At 34.4% G+C, this 18,149-nt stretch overlaps 2 protein-coding genes across 4 annotated transcripts in view; both read right to left on the bottom strand.

Moving 5' to 3' along the window:
* Window positions 1-11,574, bottom strand: part of LOC113402498 (leucine zipper putative tumor suppressor 2 homolog) — a 99,711-nt gene extending 88,137 nt beyond the window's left edge. Inside the window, exon 1 of the mRNA XM_026642776.2 lies at window positions 7,889-11,574. The gene's annotated coding sequence lies outside the window, so the exon portion shown is untranslated. The remainder of the gene's footprint in view (window positions 1-7,888) is intronic.
* Window positions 11,575-13,576: 2,002 nt separating this feature from the next.
* Window positions 13,577-18,022, bottom strand: LOC113402494 (uncharacterized). Of its 3 annotated transcripts, none has more exons than XM_026642770.2 (4): window positions 17,862-18,022; window positions 17,075-17,435; window positions 16,418-16,512; window positions 13,577-16,010 (listed from the first exon to the last, which is right to left on the bottom strand). In XM_026642770.2, the coding sequence occupies exons 3-4, from the start codon at window positions 16,505-16,507 to the stop codon at window positions 14,118-14,120; spliced, it is 1,983 nt and encodes a 660-aa protein (XP_026498555.1). In that variant the 5' UTR covers window positions 16,508-16,512; window positions 17,075-17,435; window positions 17,862-18,022; the 3' UTR covers window positions 13,577-14,117. The 3 variants fall into 3 exon arrangements, with proteins under 3 accessions (XP_026498555.1, XP_026498556.1, XP_026498557.1); XM_026642771.2 differs by lacking the exon at window positions 17,862-18,022 and adding an exon at window positions 17,663-17,819; XM_026642772.2 differs by lacking the exon at window positions 16,418-16,512.
* Between the last annotated feature and the right edge of the window lie 127 nt (window positions 18,023-18,149).

Raw genomic sequence — 18,149 nt, 5'->3', positions numbered from 1 at the left:
CAGCACACAGTTCGCTGTCTTTCTTCTACGAACATATAATACTTTGAATCGGTTATTTTTCTAAGATGAAAACTGAGAAAGCCCTAGAAATTAAAGTTTAGAATGTTCACATTCTTTTTTACAATATAAAAAAGACCTTCTAATGGTATCAGAGTCTATGGCAAGATAGTTATTATCATGTATGTTAATTACTCATCTATTCTCGAATATATATCTATAAAATATCAATGAAAATTAATAAAGTTTTATAATATTTTGTTTTATAATATAATGTATAAAGTAAAATTATAAAAATAAATTATTTTTATAATTTGCCTTTGTTATAATGTGTTTTATTATTTAGTAACCCTAGTCATGATTGAGACTCGAGACCATAGATCGTCGCCCTCGCAATTACGTTGTGCCGGAGTGTTTTTATCTGGGGATTAATAATAGCTGGCTGCACTAACGTTGCCCAGAAAAAAGTATCCGAACAACTTCATGATTCTTTTCAATTTCAATGTACAATTTAAGTAAACATCTGCGTTTTGAAATGATATTTTGCTCATGCATAACAAAGACATATAATAAAAAAATACTTTAAAATTATGCAATTTTTTAATATATTTTTTATTAAAAAATCTAGGATTAACGTACTTCTTTTAATTCAGTTTATGCTTAATGTATACGAGTACTATTTAGTAACACCTTGATTATCGTTATAAAATATGAAAAAGTTGTTAATAAAAATATTTTAACAAAAGACAGAATACAAATTTTTGTTGTGAAACCATGTGTCTTTTGTTAATACATAAACAGTTCTATCACTTTAACTATTAATTTCATTTAATATTGATGTATACGTCAATATTAGATTAAAAGAATTAAAAGAAGAATGAGGTAGGTAGTACTTCTTTTTGCTTTTGATTTTGTTTCTTCACTACTATGTTTTTGTTCCATCTGCTTTTGTTTTATCATCGGCAGCATATTGAATCCTTATTTCCAGATTTTTTATATTTTACATCATTTTAGCTAATACCAAATTATCATTTATGTTGTGCTACATATTCGTCTCTTGTGACTATACTGACGTACAAATCTATAAGTTCTGTATTTTTTTATATTTATCCAGATCCCAGGCTATGACAAAATTAATTACTATCAGTACTATTCCACTAATTTCAAACCATTCAGCGGTTTAAGCGTGATGATGTAACTCATACTGAGTTACTTTCACATTAAAAATATAATTGTAAGCGGCTATTTACTGTACGACAAAGCATATATTCAATTCCCTTTTTTTATATATGTCTTATTACAAAAAATATTTTACTGAGTTTGAGGTTACATAAAGTTTTTTGCTGAGTTAGACAAAATAGGATTGCCCATATTTAAGGCAGCAAAAAATGAGAGAACACAGAGCCTTTTAAATCTGCCAAGGCACAAACTTGGAGTAAAATATCCAAAATTAAGTTTAAACACTACATTACGTACATTATCAGCCTGTAAATTTCCCAATGCTGGTCTAAGGCCCCCTCTCCCTTTGAGGAGAAGGTTTAAACATTTATTTAACAATAATCACATACTTAATATCTATTTAAACCGAGTTATTTGGGCCAGTTACGTACTGGCTCAAATAAGTAGATTTTAGGATCGCGAGTAAGATTATGTTATTTGGAACTTTATTTTAGAGTTTTTACTAATTATAACATAGCCCTAATATAATAATGATGTGTATTATAGAATTAATGAATATTCTTAATGAAATAAGGTAATTTTATTCCAAAGATTAAAACACCCTTACTCTGCTTGCAGTAAAATTATTCTTGTAACACTATATTATTACCTATCGTATTATATGTTCGGTCATTACTGATCAAAAACATTCACTACTTAAATCAGATTTCAACTGTGAACACAAACACCAATAACAATGACATGGCTCCTTGCCAGAAAATTTGAGGTATATACGACTATGTAGATAAGTCTCCGTTTATGGAAGGCCTCGTGGTACCGTAAGCAAGGCGGGTTTGACAAAGAGTCGATTCGACCGTATCTTACCATCGTTCGTGACTCATCCATCCGTACTGATTATCTCTAAGTAATGTGCCGGTGAACTCGAGAGCTCTCAAGGTTCCACGGGGCTATATCGGAATAAAAAGTTAAAAAATAAACGGATTGCTTATCTATTCGTAGGGCGTATATTTTGAGGAATATTCACCATGTGAGGAATGTTCACCATCCATTTTATACCATACAATCGGGTTTAAACTACGAGTTTAGTGTGGTATACCCGTACGTCAGAAGTACGCCGGATCAGCCGAGAACATCGCCGCGGTTCGATAAAGTGGGCAGAAGAATTCGAAGCAGTCAATTCCACAACATAGGCAAGAATCCCCCTTTTACAGACTTCAATGTTGATTATTATCACTTCATGGAATATTGTATTCTTTATTAAAAAGCATTCGCTTAAAGTTCTGGAACAAATTGTTTACATCCATTCTGATATATTAAACACCGTATTACAATTTAAATCTTCGAACTTCGAATTTTTTTAGTATATTCAGACTATTTTCAGATATTAAAATATTTTAGTGTTCCAAGAAATTCTATCGGTTGCGTTTAATAATCTGTTCGATTTTTAAACTTAGCTCTTGGCTGGAAACCGTGACCCATTCAAACTTGACATTTGATATGCATGTCGTAACATTATACTACAGCTAAATAAGGAAGATATTAAAAACTATGAGAAATAATTTGCAGTACGCCTTTATGGTATGAAACGAAACATGTCACTGTCATTAAAATTGCCAGTTAGAGCGCTGGAATATAGCCCTGTCTATTATTATTATTGATTTTAATTGTTATGTATAACAATTGTTCAAAAGACTTACATTTTAAGCTTCATAGCATAATTGAACTAACAATTATAATATAAAATCTAAATACAGAAATATTATTCGAAAATTAACCTAGATATTCTATTTACAATTATTTAAAATAAAAATGTTTTATTATTACTTTTTAAGCAGTTCTTACATTTTATATTCTTAAATTCGTTTAAAATTAGAAATCTCTACATTTTGGATAATGAATAAAATGCTCTTTAACAGTGGAACAACGACATAATAGCATTATCGTGGATAAACATTAATTTATTTAAATTTTACAATGATTTCTCTTTAATCTTCAGTCTATATATTTTGCGTCTTTGTGATGTAATCTTAAATCCTAAAGTGAAAGGATTCCTTTTAAATGGACTCGCTAATACCTAAAACACGAGAACTATTACATATATCTTATTATTTACTAAGTACAGTGAAAGAAATAACTAGTGATTCGTTGGTAGTTTTTGGTTGTTTTAATCTGTGCGCATTCTACCTGACATTCAGTTTTTTTATATTTGGAGGGCTAAAGCACATAAGTGCGCAGCAAAACATTTGCATTCAATTATATCATATAAGTAGTATGTAGGTATTATAAATTTAAAATTATTATTAATTGAAAGGTATGATTCTTCTTCCTACTGAATCCTTGTCCTAGTTAAGTATCATTTACATTTATTTCTATTTTAAATGCACCGATTGTGACATTAATATATTGTGAACATTATTAGATCTCTCTTGGTGCAGATTAGCATATTATGTCAAATTAATTTGAATACATACAATAAATTTTGGTTGTATTTCGGTTTAACTCAAAGAAATAATCATTTTGTACAGTTATCTGTACTAGTTAAATAAATTAAATATTCTATATAAAATAGAGTAGAAGCACACAAAAGTCCAACTGTACCTACCTTTAGTAAGCAAAAAAAACGGTGCTTAATCGGCTCTCTGTTCCACTTTTAGCTGATTCTTTTTTTAAAAAAATAATACTGATTCCTTAGCATCTTTATTTTAGCTTTGATTTTAACCCTAAGCACGATTATTTTTTTATATCATTTGTAGCTCAAACAATAAGCGTAGCAATTTTTTTCTTAAAATAAATTTAAATTATGCTTTTTATGTAATTATAAAAAAAAAACAAATAGTTATAACACAATACGAACTATAATATTAGATACTATTTTAATGTTAACTACTGCACTATGCACCGTCTAGACTCAGTCTAGAGCAATATTTGATTTAGATACCATGTCAGCATTCTAAAATAAAAATTTATAATATCAAGCGAGACAAGCCAACTGCCGCTGGTGGGGTCGCGGTTGCATGTCCTTGGCGATCCCGTGGCCTCACCACTCGGCGGCATGATGGAAACCCGTGGATGGTTTTGGTGGGTAGGACAGGGCATTAGCATTAGCGTGCCCTGGCACGGGGCATTAGAGCCCGGTTGAGTCCCACATACCCGTCCCGATCCCCAGACCGGGCGGCATGCGTACATGCATTTCCTCCTCGTAAAACAAAAAAATGGGCCCAGAGTGATAACAGAGAATCCGCAGCTTCATCCACGTGGAATTCAGCTTGTCACGAACATCCATCTTGCTATTTTTACTTTTAGGTTATGTTTTAATAATAACAACACATATATAAATTATAGACATAAATAAGACTGACTGTTGAACTGCTACGCAAAAAATCGACCCTACGGTATGGTTCACATTTGTATCTTTTATAACAAAGGAAACCTCATACAAAATAATGTCCCCTTCAATTTATCACGATATGTTTGAATATCTAAATCGTCACTTACCTAAATAAATGAATTTACACATTACTTTCTTTAAACAGTAACATTACTTCATTTATAAAGTTTCACCCTCCTCTCTCGTCCCTCTCTTTTTACAAATTTATTGGGGAAATTGCTAGAATACCTTTATATAACTGCTTGTTATTTGTACTGATGAGTCAAGTATTAGTATTTATTTATATATTGACACTTAGTAATTTAACATTATCTCTACTGTATTTCATATAACTACACTTTGTGACAGTATTTTATAACTTTTTTCAGTAGGCATCATACCCATTAGCACATTTTTAAAATGAAGAAATTGAACACGATTTGCCTTGAAATCGTAACAGACAGACAGAGTTACTAGAGCATTTATAATATTAGTATAGAAATCATAGGTATTAAAAGTCGTAGATAAATTAGAAAACAGCTTAAAACGATGTTAGTAATTACCCTTTATTCAGTATAAACCAATATAATTAAAATTACAATATAATTGTAACTTTTTTTGTAACCACACTGCAGCGATGGCAGTATTTGAAGTATCGCAGCCCTATAGGCGAAGCGTTAAGAAACAGCTAGTAATGGCTAGAAGTTGTATCTTAAATCTCGACGAATGCGCGTTACATGAAGGTTTATATCGTATTGTGGACAATGGTGGATAATTATAGGTCTGTGTGTGGGCGGCTATCGAGCGCACAGCTCTCCCTATCGCTATATCTAATCTCACTAATGACTCATAAATTATCTTTTTTTTTTTTTATAAAATCAATCTTCTATATTTGTTATTATAGACAAAAAATTGTAATCATAAAACAATCCTTATTCTTAATTTTCGGTTTTTATACTAATCATTTGCAAACATAGCATTTGACGAACAAAATAAGTACACTTTCTTACTTGAATAAACGCATTAAATGAAGTAAAGATGGCATATTTTAAAAATTACAATACGAATGAAAAAGTAATTTTGCTCGTTAGCTTATAATATCTTATTTGTTAGTAATATATTTAGTTATATCTTATTAAGTACATTGAAAACGAAGATGGTTTCGTCAGCCACCTGCGATCCCTTATACGAAATTAATAAGATTGACCGTTGACGGATACGTTAAGGATGAGAGCTACGTAAAATAATGATACGGTGTTGATCAATATATTGTCTGAGCCTATACATACAGTTAGTAAGTAAAATAAAACGTTACTTAAAATCACTGCGTTAAAAATATAAGTCGACTAGAACGATAAACCCTATTGGGGTATATACGGTCCTCGTTATCCAAAAACTTTTCAAATCGTCATTGTTACTATTAACCTTCCTTCTTCCATCTCCTACCCTTTTTCATTAAATTACATATTATATATTTTGGTGCTATCTAATTATCAATATAATTTTTAAGTACTCAATTATTTGCAATCATATTATAAGTACTTTTTTTGTACATTTTTGTATTTATTTTTAATTAACTCTCCATACTAATTTTATAAAGAATAAAATTAGTAAGCAAAGTATAGAACTTGAAAATATGTAAGAAATAAAATAAGGAATTCATTATACAATTCTAGTAATAGCGAATATTCGTTGAAGTCAATCAAGGCTTATTGCATTACCTATTATGTAAGTAGCGCTCCGTCGTTTATTCAAATTGCCTAACACCAATAGTGATTGTATGATGATCCATATTTAATCAGTAGTTTGCATGAAAATAATAATAAATAATAAGTACTTACATATATATTATTCCGTAAAAAAATCAATACTTCCTTTACTGAAGTCGGCTAAAAAAGATTTTTCTTTTGCAGGAAAGTATCTGTAGTTCCGTAAATTACACAAAATCTTTTAAGTACAAATACATATTGACGAATATTCGTAATTTGAAGAACACTGACCACGAGGGTATTTTTTACTGCAACTTGTTTACCTACTATTTAAAATCAAGGATAACCAATTATTTAATAAATTAATAGTTAAAGGTAAAATACATCTTTACTAATTATCATCGAAGACTTTCTTTTAAAATTAAAAGTACAGGTAGACATTAAAAAAGACATATACAAAAAGAGTTGCGTTGAGAAAAAGTTGTTTTATTTGAATAAATATCCAGCCTGTTTGTATGGACGCTCCTATCTAGGTTTGTCCTTGGCTAACACGTGTAACTGGCTTGTATTTAACTTACGGATTGACTTACAATGGAGTCAAGAAGTCAGCCTGAATTTCTGTGAAATCATAACGAATAAAAAAATATTGACTACCCAAGCTATAGAAGTGTTTCATTGATGGGGTGTTAGGGGCCATCCCTTAAATGGATACGCGAGTTGATTTTGGAGTTTTTCGACAAGCCCTTAGTAATATGTCATGAAATTTTACTCGAGCCCCTAAGCTCACATGAGATTTTTCGATTCGAACAATGAATACTTAAATAGGAACTAGGTACTAAAATTCTAATTCAGTCAACGGAGACTCATGTGTGCTTTTTGTAGTGACTACTAGAACCAACATGTCCATGTAATTTTCATGAATGCCTAAAGCTGGACGATTCCAAAAAAAAATAATTTGCTATGCTCCTGCTCGGCCTATCACAGCGCAACCACATAAAATTTTCTTAATTATTGTTAATTCTATACAACTTTGCTGACAAAATTTGGAATATCGCAAGTCGTTTGTTTTATGACTTAAGTATTACTTCATATTTAAAAAAGTCGATTAATTTTGTAACGGTTCTCAATAGCTTATGCTTCACTCTTAAAGTACCTATCAGTAAATTCTGATGATTATAAAGAATATCTTTCACAATTAGGTAAATATTATACCTAGTAATACTTGTATATTTATTTTTTATTTTAAAGATATGCTTATAAACGAAAAATATTGTAATATTATCTTTAAAATAAATGATATAATATTTTAAATTGAATAAAGGTATTTGTAATATTTTTCATTGATTTATAGATCTATTTCAATACAATAAATTATATATTTATATCAATATCGAAAGTAAGTTTCTATACTTTAAAAATTTGAACGTTCTGTACGATATTATATTTATCGCCAACTATTGTGAAACCATTAAATAGTTTCATTCACAATTAAAACTGTTTAGGGTTATTATTTACTTACCAAAACATAATTGAAATAAAAAAATAAGTGTAATAACCTATACAAATTTGATTATGGAATAACGTAACCATAATCTCGTTAACTACACTATTATAAAAAAAAGTATACAAAGCTTACCTTATCAGCAACCCGTATAATAGTAAACTTTTTTCATTAAAAACACGAACAGTTCAATATCACTGTCTAGTCACAATTTATCACAATCAATTTATGAAATAAATGAGTTTATTATTCTACTGCCGATAAAAGCAGCTTCTTATATTTTAAGACAAACCGGCGTGGCTCGCTCTCAACGAAGCACCGCGTGCATTTCAATGGATGAAAGTGTAAACTGTGGTTTTTGTATAGTGCTCTCTCATTTCTGCGCGAACGCAAGACAAGGACTGCAGAGTCCGCTAGAATAGACTTGATTTTAGTAGCAACTTCGCCCACTATTCGTTAATCTAAAATTCTCGTATATTGTAAATATTAGTAATTTTCGTTAGTATAAGGTATTTATAAAAATATGGTTGAATAAAACTAAATAAGTGATTTGTTTATTTTTATTATCTTCCCAAAGGTGGCAAGAACCAGAGTAGTGAGCACAACCTAACGTAAACGAAAATGGTAACTATTTTCAGGGATAACCACTTCTAATTGATTTAGTAACGGTTGTATCATCTTAAAATTCAATTTTATAAATTTAACGTCTAACCTAAATCGTCTGCATAATATAAAGAACGAAACAATTGGTGCCAAAATTTGCGTATTTCATCCGTAATGAATTATGTTTTCAGAAATATAGCTAATACAAAATTTGCAATTTTACGTTTGTGTTATTTGCATGTGTAGACATGTGGTGCAAAATGGTATTAATTGCATGTCTATTTTGGCACCAAATAAAAAAATGTGAAATCCCTTAAGTACTGCTACTACCCCGGTTTACAAGATACTTTTGTCTAATGAATTACAGATTTTTGGAAACAAAAGAAATAATATATTGAGATGAACAGTAACAAATATGCATGTAACCAAGGCTATCGTCGGCGATCGGTTACAAGCCGACTTGTTTTAAGTTTTTCTTGAGACGAGAGCAATGCAAGGTTTAGTCTTTAGAAATATCTACATGCATTTTTATATTCTTTTTTTTTTTTTTGATTGAAAATGTTTTTAACGTGTGGTGATTAGCGATGTTTCTCAAAAATGATGAATAGAAAAACATACTGCTCTCATCTCAACATGATATTAGGAAGTAATTAATCGCCAAAGTGAAATTTTACAAATCGAATTATATACATACTGACAAAAAGCTCATTCACCACTAAGTGTTATATCGTGGTTTTATAAAGTGTGAAATAACTTAGGGGACTATAACTAGGATCGCCTCTATTATTCTCTCTATTTTTCAATTTCCTAACCTTAAACAGTGCATATCTTCCTAATGATTTTTATAAATACGAAAGTCGGAGTCTGCTTTCAGGTTCCGCATTTATATAGAAATATATTTTTCATATTTATAAAGAACATCAATCTTAGTACATAAATAATATTAAATTTCCGTTCATACTTAATCTGAAATTGTTACAAGCGAACCTAGAGGCGACATCAATATGGAATCAATAAAGCTGTTGTAAACTCGTTACATATCGTCGTAAGCGCTGGTTCACATTAGCGCGGGAAGGCAGAAACAGTGGCTGGCTTTTCCACTTTTGTCGTGCAAATTGATTTGTTGACAGTTGGTTCGTCACAAAACAGTTAAATCGTATACATAGTGGAATAACATATGGTAAATGTGTCGTATTCGATAGTTCTTTGTATTTCACTAATAGTTACTGAAATATACACGCTTTGAACCATCTCTTACGGAAATAATTTCGTCGGTTGCAACAGTTTTATTGATGCATATTACTTTGGACTTGCAACAACCTGGTTTTTATGTCCCCATCTAAGGTTGTCACAAGCCCGTCAGTTGTTAAAAACAACACTAGCGTTGTCACAATACAACTAATATCCAGATGTTAAGGATAAACACACAGATCAAGTGCACAGGCACATTACATTAGATTAAGAGCTAATCGAATATAATATTATATGCGAACTTGACTATAATTATTACAATTTTTTTTTTTTTTGGATTTTCTGAAAGTTTTTTTTTTCAAGTATTCTTTAGCAAATATCGTTAATGGAATAAGTACAATATAATATGACCTATGACGGAACAAAATGAAAACAGAGATGGGCTCATAATATTAAATGACATAAAATGAAAAGTGAGTTCATTAGTTTAATGAGATTAAAAATATCAACTTTGCTCATTTCTATTCTGATAAGTCATACAGAGTAGTGTTGCCATGTCTGAAACATGTCGAGAACACGCTATTACTCGAATAATAAAGATATTAGCTTATATATTTCCGACACGACAAATCAAAAACAATAAATATATTATATAAAACTGAAATGACTTATAAGTTAACTTCACATATTAAATATATACAGTTGTCATACCAATGCATTTTTTGCAACGACATATTTTTTTTGTTTATTTTTTGATTTTCAGTTATTACAAACAGAAGTCACACTACAGAAATCATACATATATATGTATATATAATAAATACATAAACACGACAAAACGTAGCAAAGTTATGAAATATATGAAAATGTAATAATTAAAGAAAGACTTTTAAATGAAATAAATAAATGATATGTGAGAGTCTTCCACAGAGACACAATGTTACCAGTGTATTATAAAAACACGTAGGTAAAATTGGGCTCTATAAAAAGGCGATTTACCTAAAGCGGAAACCGCAAAGACTCCAATAAAAATTACAAAATATAACATATACACTTCTTACGCTTTACATAAACTATATAATAACAGTTACGCCTATATGAACTGTTACAATCCATATTTGGAGCTGTAAATTATATTACAATTTAATGTTATCACTGTTCAATATTCTCTAAATTTATTTTGCATGCTGTTTTTATATGAAATAACATTTTGCCAATAATGCAAACAGTTCACAGTGAAATCAAGTACATGATATATATTGATAAATTATAAAAAATATTGAACAGGGACTGTAAATATAACTATCGAAGATCACCTTACAAACCACCGTCCCATCTCTTCACATAACGCACTAAGGAGCGATACTAAACGCCCCAAAGTTAAACATTGTCCAACTTCATAAAAAAACTTGACACTTTACTACTAGAGGCAGATGTGAGTTCAATCCTTACCCAAACCCTCCAGCTATCACTTATCTGCCATCCTACCATTAATTATGCGGCTACTCAATAAAATCGCCGCGTATAAAACTTAAGACATACTGGACAAACCATTAAAACAAAACGTCCACTGCCTCTTAATAACGAATACTAATATATATAGCACCCAGACTTTTGCCAAAGCAATATCAGCATTAGACACTTCCAATAAATAAAAGCAGCATTTGCAGCTAGTTTTATGTATACTTTATATAACACTACATTCTTCGTCAATTTTTTGTTTAAACCAAGTGCCCAACACTGACCGTCCAGATGCTCTTCTCCCTTATACTTCATGCCTCCATTTTTTTTATATAAAATAAATTTCCTACCATACACTTTTTAATAAATTTTGATTGTCAGAAAACAAAACGAAAAAATACTAACAAAAAATAAAATACCGGTTAACTAGTTTCATATTAACAAATTGTATAAACAACTTGGGACGATATTATTGTAAGAATTATATTAGAATCGTCCTAATACTCAAAATGAAATGCTATCGCTATAAAGTATATAAAATTTTAACAGATCGAAAATATTAATATACAGTTAAAACCGTTTATGGCGACATCGTTTCGAACAACATATCGGTTATATTGACCAAAATCAAAGGTCCCGGCTGAATGCTATATAACTGTCTTATAAAAAATATTGCTTTTTACGACATTGCTTACTACGACATACCGCATTAAACGACCACATTTGGCTAATGTTTTCGAAAAATTATATCTGTAGAACAACCAGCTGATCCGTATTGTAAACAATTTGAATAGGCACAGTGTAATTAATGGTCAATGGCTATTATCGTACAAGTCGTAAAAGTAAACACGTGTCGAGTTTAGGCACAAAAGGTTTACGGTCTTTTGTAATTGTTAGAAACAAAACACACGCATTTGTACACAAGACGCACCAAAACACAGTGTTGAGTTAATTGTGAAACTGTCGACATGTCGGGAGCAAAAAGAAAGCAGATTAATATCGAAGAAAAGTCGCGTATTATTTCAAAGTTAGAGAGCGGAGTTCCAAACAAAGACTTAGCAAAAGAATATGGCGTATCACACTCGACAATTTCCACCATCTGGAATGAGAGGGAAAAAATTCAAAATCTCTATAACAAAAACTTTTTGAAAATGAAACGAGCCCGTACAACGAAGCATACGAAGATTGAAGTAGCTTTGTTAAAGTGGTTTAAATATTAAAGGACAAATAATGTGCCAATAAATGGACCAATTCCTCAACAGAAAGCAAACGATTTTGCTCAACGTTTTGGTGAAGATTTTGTTTGCTCGTCTAGTTGGATTCAACGTTTCCGGGCTCGGCAAGGCATTGTCGGCGGGAAAATGAGTGGTAAAGCTACCAGTGTTGATAAAGGTGCTGTAGAAGATTGGATGACGCAAAAGTGGCCCACGTTATGCGAAGGCTACACACCAGACGACATTTTTAACGCGGACGAAACCGGACTTTTTTACAATATGACACCAGACAGGACTTTAAAGTTCAAAGGAGAGAATTATTCGGGAGGAAAAATGTCCGAGACGAGACTAACGATCATGGTTGCAGCAAATATGACAGGGTCCTGTAAAAAGTTTTTAGTTATTGGGAAATCTAAAAAACCAAGATGCTTTAAATTAGTACGCTCACTGCCGGTAACGTATGAAAACAATGTGAAATCATGGATGATATCGGAAATCTTTGAAAGATGGTTGCGAGACTGGGACGCCGAATTAAAAGCAAACAATAAGAAAGTTCTATTTTTGGTTGATAATTGTCCTGCTCATCCAGCTGTTACTAATCTAAAGTCTGTACTGCAACCTATGGGCCAAGGTGTAATAAGATGTTTAAAAGTAGTCCCTTCAATGTCGTTATAATAGATTTTGACTGTATTTAAAAAATCAAATAAATACAGGCCAACAGATAAGTTCGGTATAACTATGATAAACTATAAAAAACATTTTCAATGAATACTCGTTATTTACTAATACAATAAAAATGTATAAGCAGCAGCATTTCATTGAGTATCCCTACATCAATATAAAATCGCTACAAAGAAAACAAACTAACATGATCAATCAATTATCTCGTCTTCTTCAACTCCTAGAAATCATACGATATGTTAGCACGTTTAGCCCTTTGGAATCTCGACCGTAACATTCGGTAAAGTTAAGGAATCTAATTTAATATATTATTATTATTGCTATTTTTCATTATATTGAGACTTGAAAATGGAAACATCAAACATGAATATTCAAGCGCATTCAATGTATTGAAATAGTGCGATTTTATATTGAAACCCCACTCCTGTTACCAGAGACATGATTAACAGGAAGAGACATTATAATTACTTAAATTTTTCGTATAAGAACAAGTTCGATAGGCGATATATACAACGAACGTAATATAATCGTTCAGTAAAAGAAATAATCGATAAAGGCCACCTTGACACAATATTCACATACTGATATTGTGATTTCATAATTTACAGTTTCTAAGGCCAATATGTTTCCGCTAAAGATCACAGTATATTAGCTAGCGATTTTGAATTCAATGTTAATACTATATGAAGTTCCTGTAAATACTGTGCTAAGCTGACCTTTTCTCTCGTAACATGCCACAAACATATGAAAACTATTTGCTAAACGTTAAATTTGCACCCGAAGTAAAAAACGATTCCAACATATTCGAAACGATACTGACAACGTTTCGCTACAGAGTTATTCTATTCGTCGGTCGTAGTGCTTGAAGCATTTCTAGAGGAAAATTGTCATTTTACGTCAAATTTTAATATTACGAACAAGGCACTACAGGTAGACGAAATATTCGTCTACATTCAAAATAAACGATGGTCAGTCAAACACTTAAACAAGTCGATAATATTCGTTTCATCGGGCAAATGTCGCGTCACCCTCGAAAAGGAAAAATCTAGGTTGTGGTGGTCTCGCACCTACACTACAATTGAATATCAAAAGATCGAAACGAATTTACAAACTACAAACTACGCATTTCGAGGGGTACTATACCAAAAGCGAATACGACCGACGAACGAATAACCGGGCGGCGCGTGTAGGTCCTCGGGCTCGGGGTCGGGCGGTCAGCGCGTAAGCGGGCGGTCGAGCGCCGTAGCGCAGCAATGCAGGAAGCGCGCGTGCGGGTGCGAGCAGGGTGCCACCGCGCAGCGCAGCGCCGCGCTGTGGCGGCGCTTGCGGTCCGCGCCTACGCCTGCGTCGTCGCACGCATCGCCCGCCTCGCTCGCGTACAGCCGGTGCGCCGCGCTTATGTCTTCCAGCAGCTCCTCCCACTCGCGAGACAGCTCGTCGGGCGGCGGCGCGGTGGTACGCTCTCCGGGCCCGCCGCCTGGCCCGCCCGTCGCGCCGCCGCACTCGCACGCGTGCGACTCGCTCCAGATGCTGCGGATCGCGCTCGGTCGCATTTTCTTGGCGGAACCGCCGCACTCGTCGCACTCCCAGGCGGCGTCCGCACGGCGCTCGGTTTGAACACCGGCGTCGATCTGGCGCACCGGGAAGCGCAGCCGAAAGCCCGGGTCGTCTAGATCCGGGCAACGCTGCGCGGCGGTCAGATTGAGTCGGCCGTAGTCGATGCTCCGCGCAACGCGGTACTCGAGATACCGCTCGAGCGACCCGCCGAGGTAGACACCACCAGACTCACTGCGCCGGAACTCGACGGGGTCGAGCTCGCCGCGGATGTCAAAAGTGTCGCCGTCGGCGTAGCGCGTCGGCTCGGCCTCGGCCTCGCGACGGATGGGGCGGAAGTGCGTTCGCGCAGATGTGAGTAGATCTTCGCGCTCAACGGGAGTGCGCGTACTGAGCGGCGCGCGGGGTGGCGGCGCAGCCGGCGCCTCGTCTCTACGGCGCCGTGGCGGCACTTCGACGAAGCCGCTGCGGTCCCGGCTGTGATTGATGGCGGTGAAGGAGCGCATCGTCTTGGCGACGGTGGAGAGCGCATCGTACAGCTCGTCGCCATCGTAGAGCGAGAAAGACTCGATCTCGCGCGGACAAGGCGGCTCCGTATCGTCGATGTTGAGCGGGCGGAAGCGGTCGTGGAGACCCTCGGCGATGAGGGTGGGCGAGTCGGCACGGTCGGCTCGCTCGCCACTCGGAACGTCAGGGACGTCGTTAGACCAAATGCTCTCAGTAAGCGAGATCATGCTGCACTTCTCGGCGGACGGATCGGCGAAGAGATGATCGGAGGGTGACGAGAGTAAATCTTGAAAATCGATCGGCAGGTCCTGATACTCGTCATCTGGAGTATTCTGGTCTTTCGACCAGAGCGCCTCGATGCTTCTATCGAACTTCGCTTCGAATTTCGCGTATAGCTCTTCCTCCATCGGAGATCTCGCCCGTGGGTTTAAATCATCTGTGATGACCCACTCAGCATCGAGGTCGAGGCTGTCATCCCAATCGGGCACCATGTTTTCTTTAAATCTGAACTTTACTTGGGTTATATCTTTAATATCGTCAGTCACCGTGTTCTCACAAGTACCATAACCTTCATCCAATGCTATTGCTCTAATGAACTCCTTAACTGGATCTTGAGTTTCCATATCCCAAACGCCTTCGTGCGTCATCCACTCAGGTAGATTTTCTTTACTCTCAAATGATCTAGTGTAACTATTATATCGTCTTCTGTTATTCTTTTTTTGACCGTGGTACGAGTTCCGACGTTCTTTACCGGGACAAAACTTTTTATTTTTGGAATTCCAATCTTTAGACATTGAGAGTTCACTTTGCATCTTGACCTTCGTATCGGGCGTATTTTTACGACACCAGGCCGGTGGCGGCAAATAATACTGCAATGGCGACTCTTGTCCTTTCTTTAGAGCCGGAAATGCAGCGTAATATCGACGCACAGCCTCTGTTTGTTCCAAAGAACACGTGGGCATGCCTATTAGCGACGCGCTTTCTTGATCTTTAATATCTTGAAGTCTTGTGCACAGCTGATCAACAATGTTGTCCAGATTAGACTCCTGAAATTTTCAAATTTATATATATTATTATATTACATTCGTTAATATTTTTAACAACAATTCAATTTAAAATTTTGCTAATTAAAAAAAGTGAAAATGTAAGAAATATTATTAACAATATAATTTTAATGAATGATGGAGCTACATATTATATGATCATTTTAGGAGATTGCTAATATGAGTAAGATACGACTTTGAGTATTATAACTGAGCAAGAAAAAAATCATAGGCATGAAACAAAAAGAGGATGTATGCAAACCAAGGGAAACAAAAAAAACTTCAAGTGCACTTCACAGACAACACATATAATTATAATTCCAATAAAATACAAGGGACAAGTTGCTAATTTGAATGTTGCCTGTGAATTAAACTCTCCGTGCAGATCTATAGTGCAATACTTGACCGACCTTTTTATAAGAATTCTTAAAAGTGTTAAAAGTCTTCATTTTAACATTTCCCCGGTTACGGTCCCTTTCCTGAACAATTGGGCACTGCATATCCTCTTCACAGCAGAGAAAATAATAAATTAGTAATCTAAGACTGATCCATTATAAAAGTATTACAATACTGTTCTTAACATTAATGTGCCCTAATGATTTATTTGGAAATTCTTTACAATATTACATTTAATGTTAAGCAGTGACTAGTAATTAGCTATCTTTAGTTTAATTACTTAACAGTTTACTAATGATTTTGTTACTGATAACTAACATTATATTATAGCCATATTTTATCTTTCTATAACTGTAATTGAATGGGCAAATTTTAAATGTTGTCTACTAGAAATATTGTCACACTTAGCCCTTGTACTAATTCTAAATATACATCAGTTGTACTTGCAATTTTTTTCTTTTTTCTTATATATTGTTTTAAATATAAGTGAAGTTTACTAAAGACCAATCCCTTGTCATGGACTTAAGCATATTGTTTAATTTGCATCCTTTGAAACATTTATCTATATTTTATTTGTGTACAAACATACCACATAATACATGAGTAATGTAAGGTGATGTATGCTATGTATACAGATGTATCATAATGTATTACTTGGTATAACAACTTACCTGTGTATTGTGTGCAAGTATCAGATGGAGTGCGGAATCGAATGCAGTTCTCTGGATGTAGCAGGCCAGCAGGCGTAGGCCTGGCTCCCTCTCTTATGCTTACGCATCCTGCCCGATATAATCTTTGCTGCTATCAAACACAATCATAATGCTCAAAAATCGAATGTCCATTTTTCAATTGCCAGGGGCCGTGTGCTTATATCGATCCTTAGGATGCGAGCGTACTAAAACATCCTTGTTTCTTTGGCCTAATCTTTGCTAGTGGTTCGTAGTTTGCTCTCGAGTCGGTCTTCGCGTTTAGTAAATTTTGTTCATTGTCACTAGCTATTAACGAATTACGCACTTACTGCACCCCTTGCTTCTGTAAAATAAACGTTTATATTTATTATGATGTCACGTGTTGTTTTGTTACAATGTTCATTATGACTTGCAAGGGCACAAAGAATTTCATGGAAACCCATACCCGCCCCGCCGCGCTAAATGGGTCGATGGCGCCAAACAAACGTCACAGACGCAAGGGCTGTATTACTTTATACTTATACACGCCATTATTGAATACGAACTCACGTGTATCAATAATATCTTTACCTGACATCAACAAAGAGATAGCCGCGCAACATCTAAATCCTTAATTATGTTGACACAGTCGTTAGGTACTTGCGAGTTAGAAATGAGACGATACAATTTCACAAGAATACGACAGTATTACATGATACACTTTCACTATGGTTGCGCGATGCACTTCCGCATGGGTTTGATAAAAGTTTAGAAAAATTTATACACTTACCCTTAGTAGTTTATATGGCGAAATTATCATGATAGTTTCTATACACATACACCCCACATGAAAAAAAACATGGCAGTCGCAATGAGTGAGAGTCAAAAATTATAATTTGCGCAACGCCGTCAAAAGATTGAAATGACGTCTCCCTATCGACCAATGACAATGCTTCGATTTTTTAATCTATTAAACATGGCCGACTAAAAGCCCGTGATTTCATGATTATATTGATTCTCGCTCATGATTCGTGGAAATGTGTGCCTAGTATGCTATTGGGCAACAATTTCGAAAGGT

The sequence above is a fragment of the Vanessa tameamea genome, chromosome 11, assembly GCF_037043105.1.
Source record: "Vanessa tameamea isolate UH-Manoa-2023 chromosome 11, ilVanTame1 primary haplotype, whole genome shotgun sequence".
NCBI classification, from domain to species: domain Eukaryota; kingdom Metazoa; phylum Arthropoda; class Insecta; order Lepidoptera; family Nymphalidae; genus Vanessa; species Vanessa tameamea.
The sequence above is the reverse complement of the archived record's forward strand: the minus strand, read 5'-3'. Positions and strand labels throughout refer to the sequence as shown.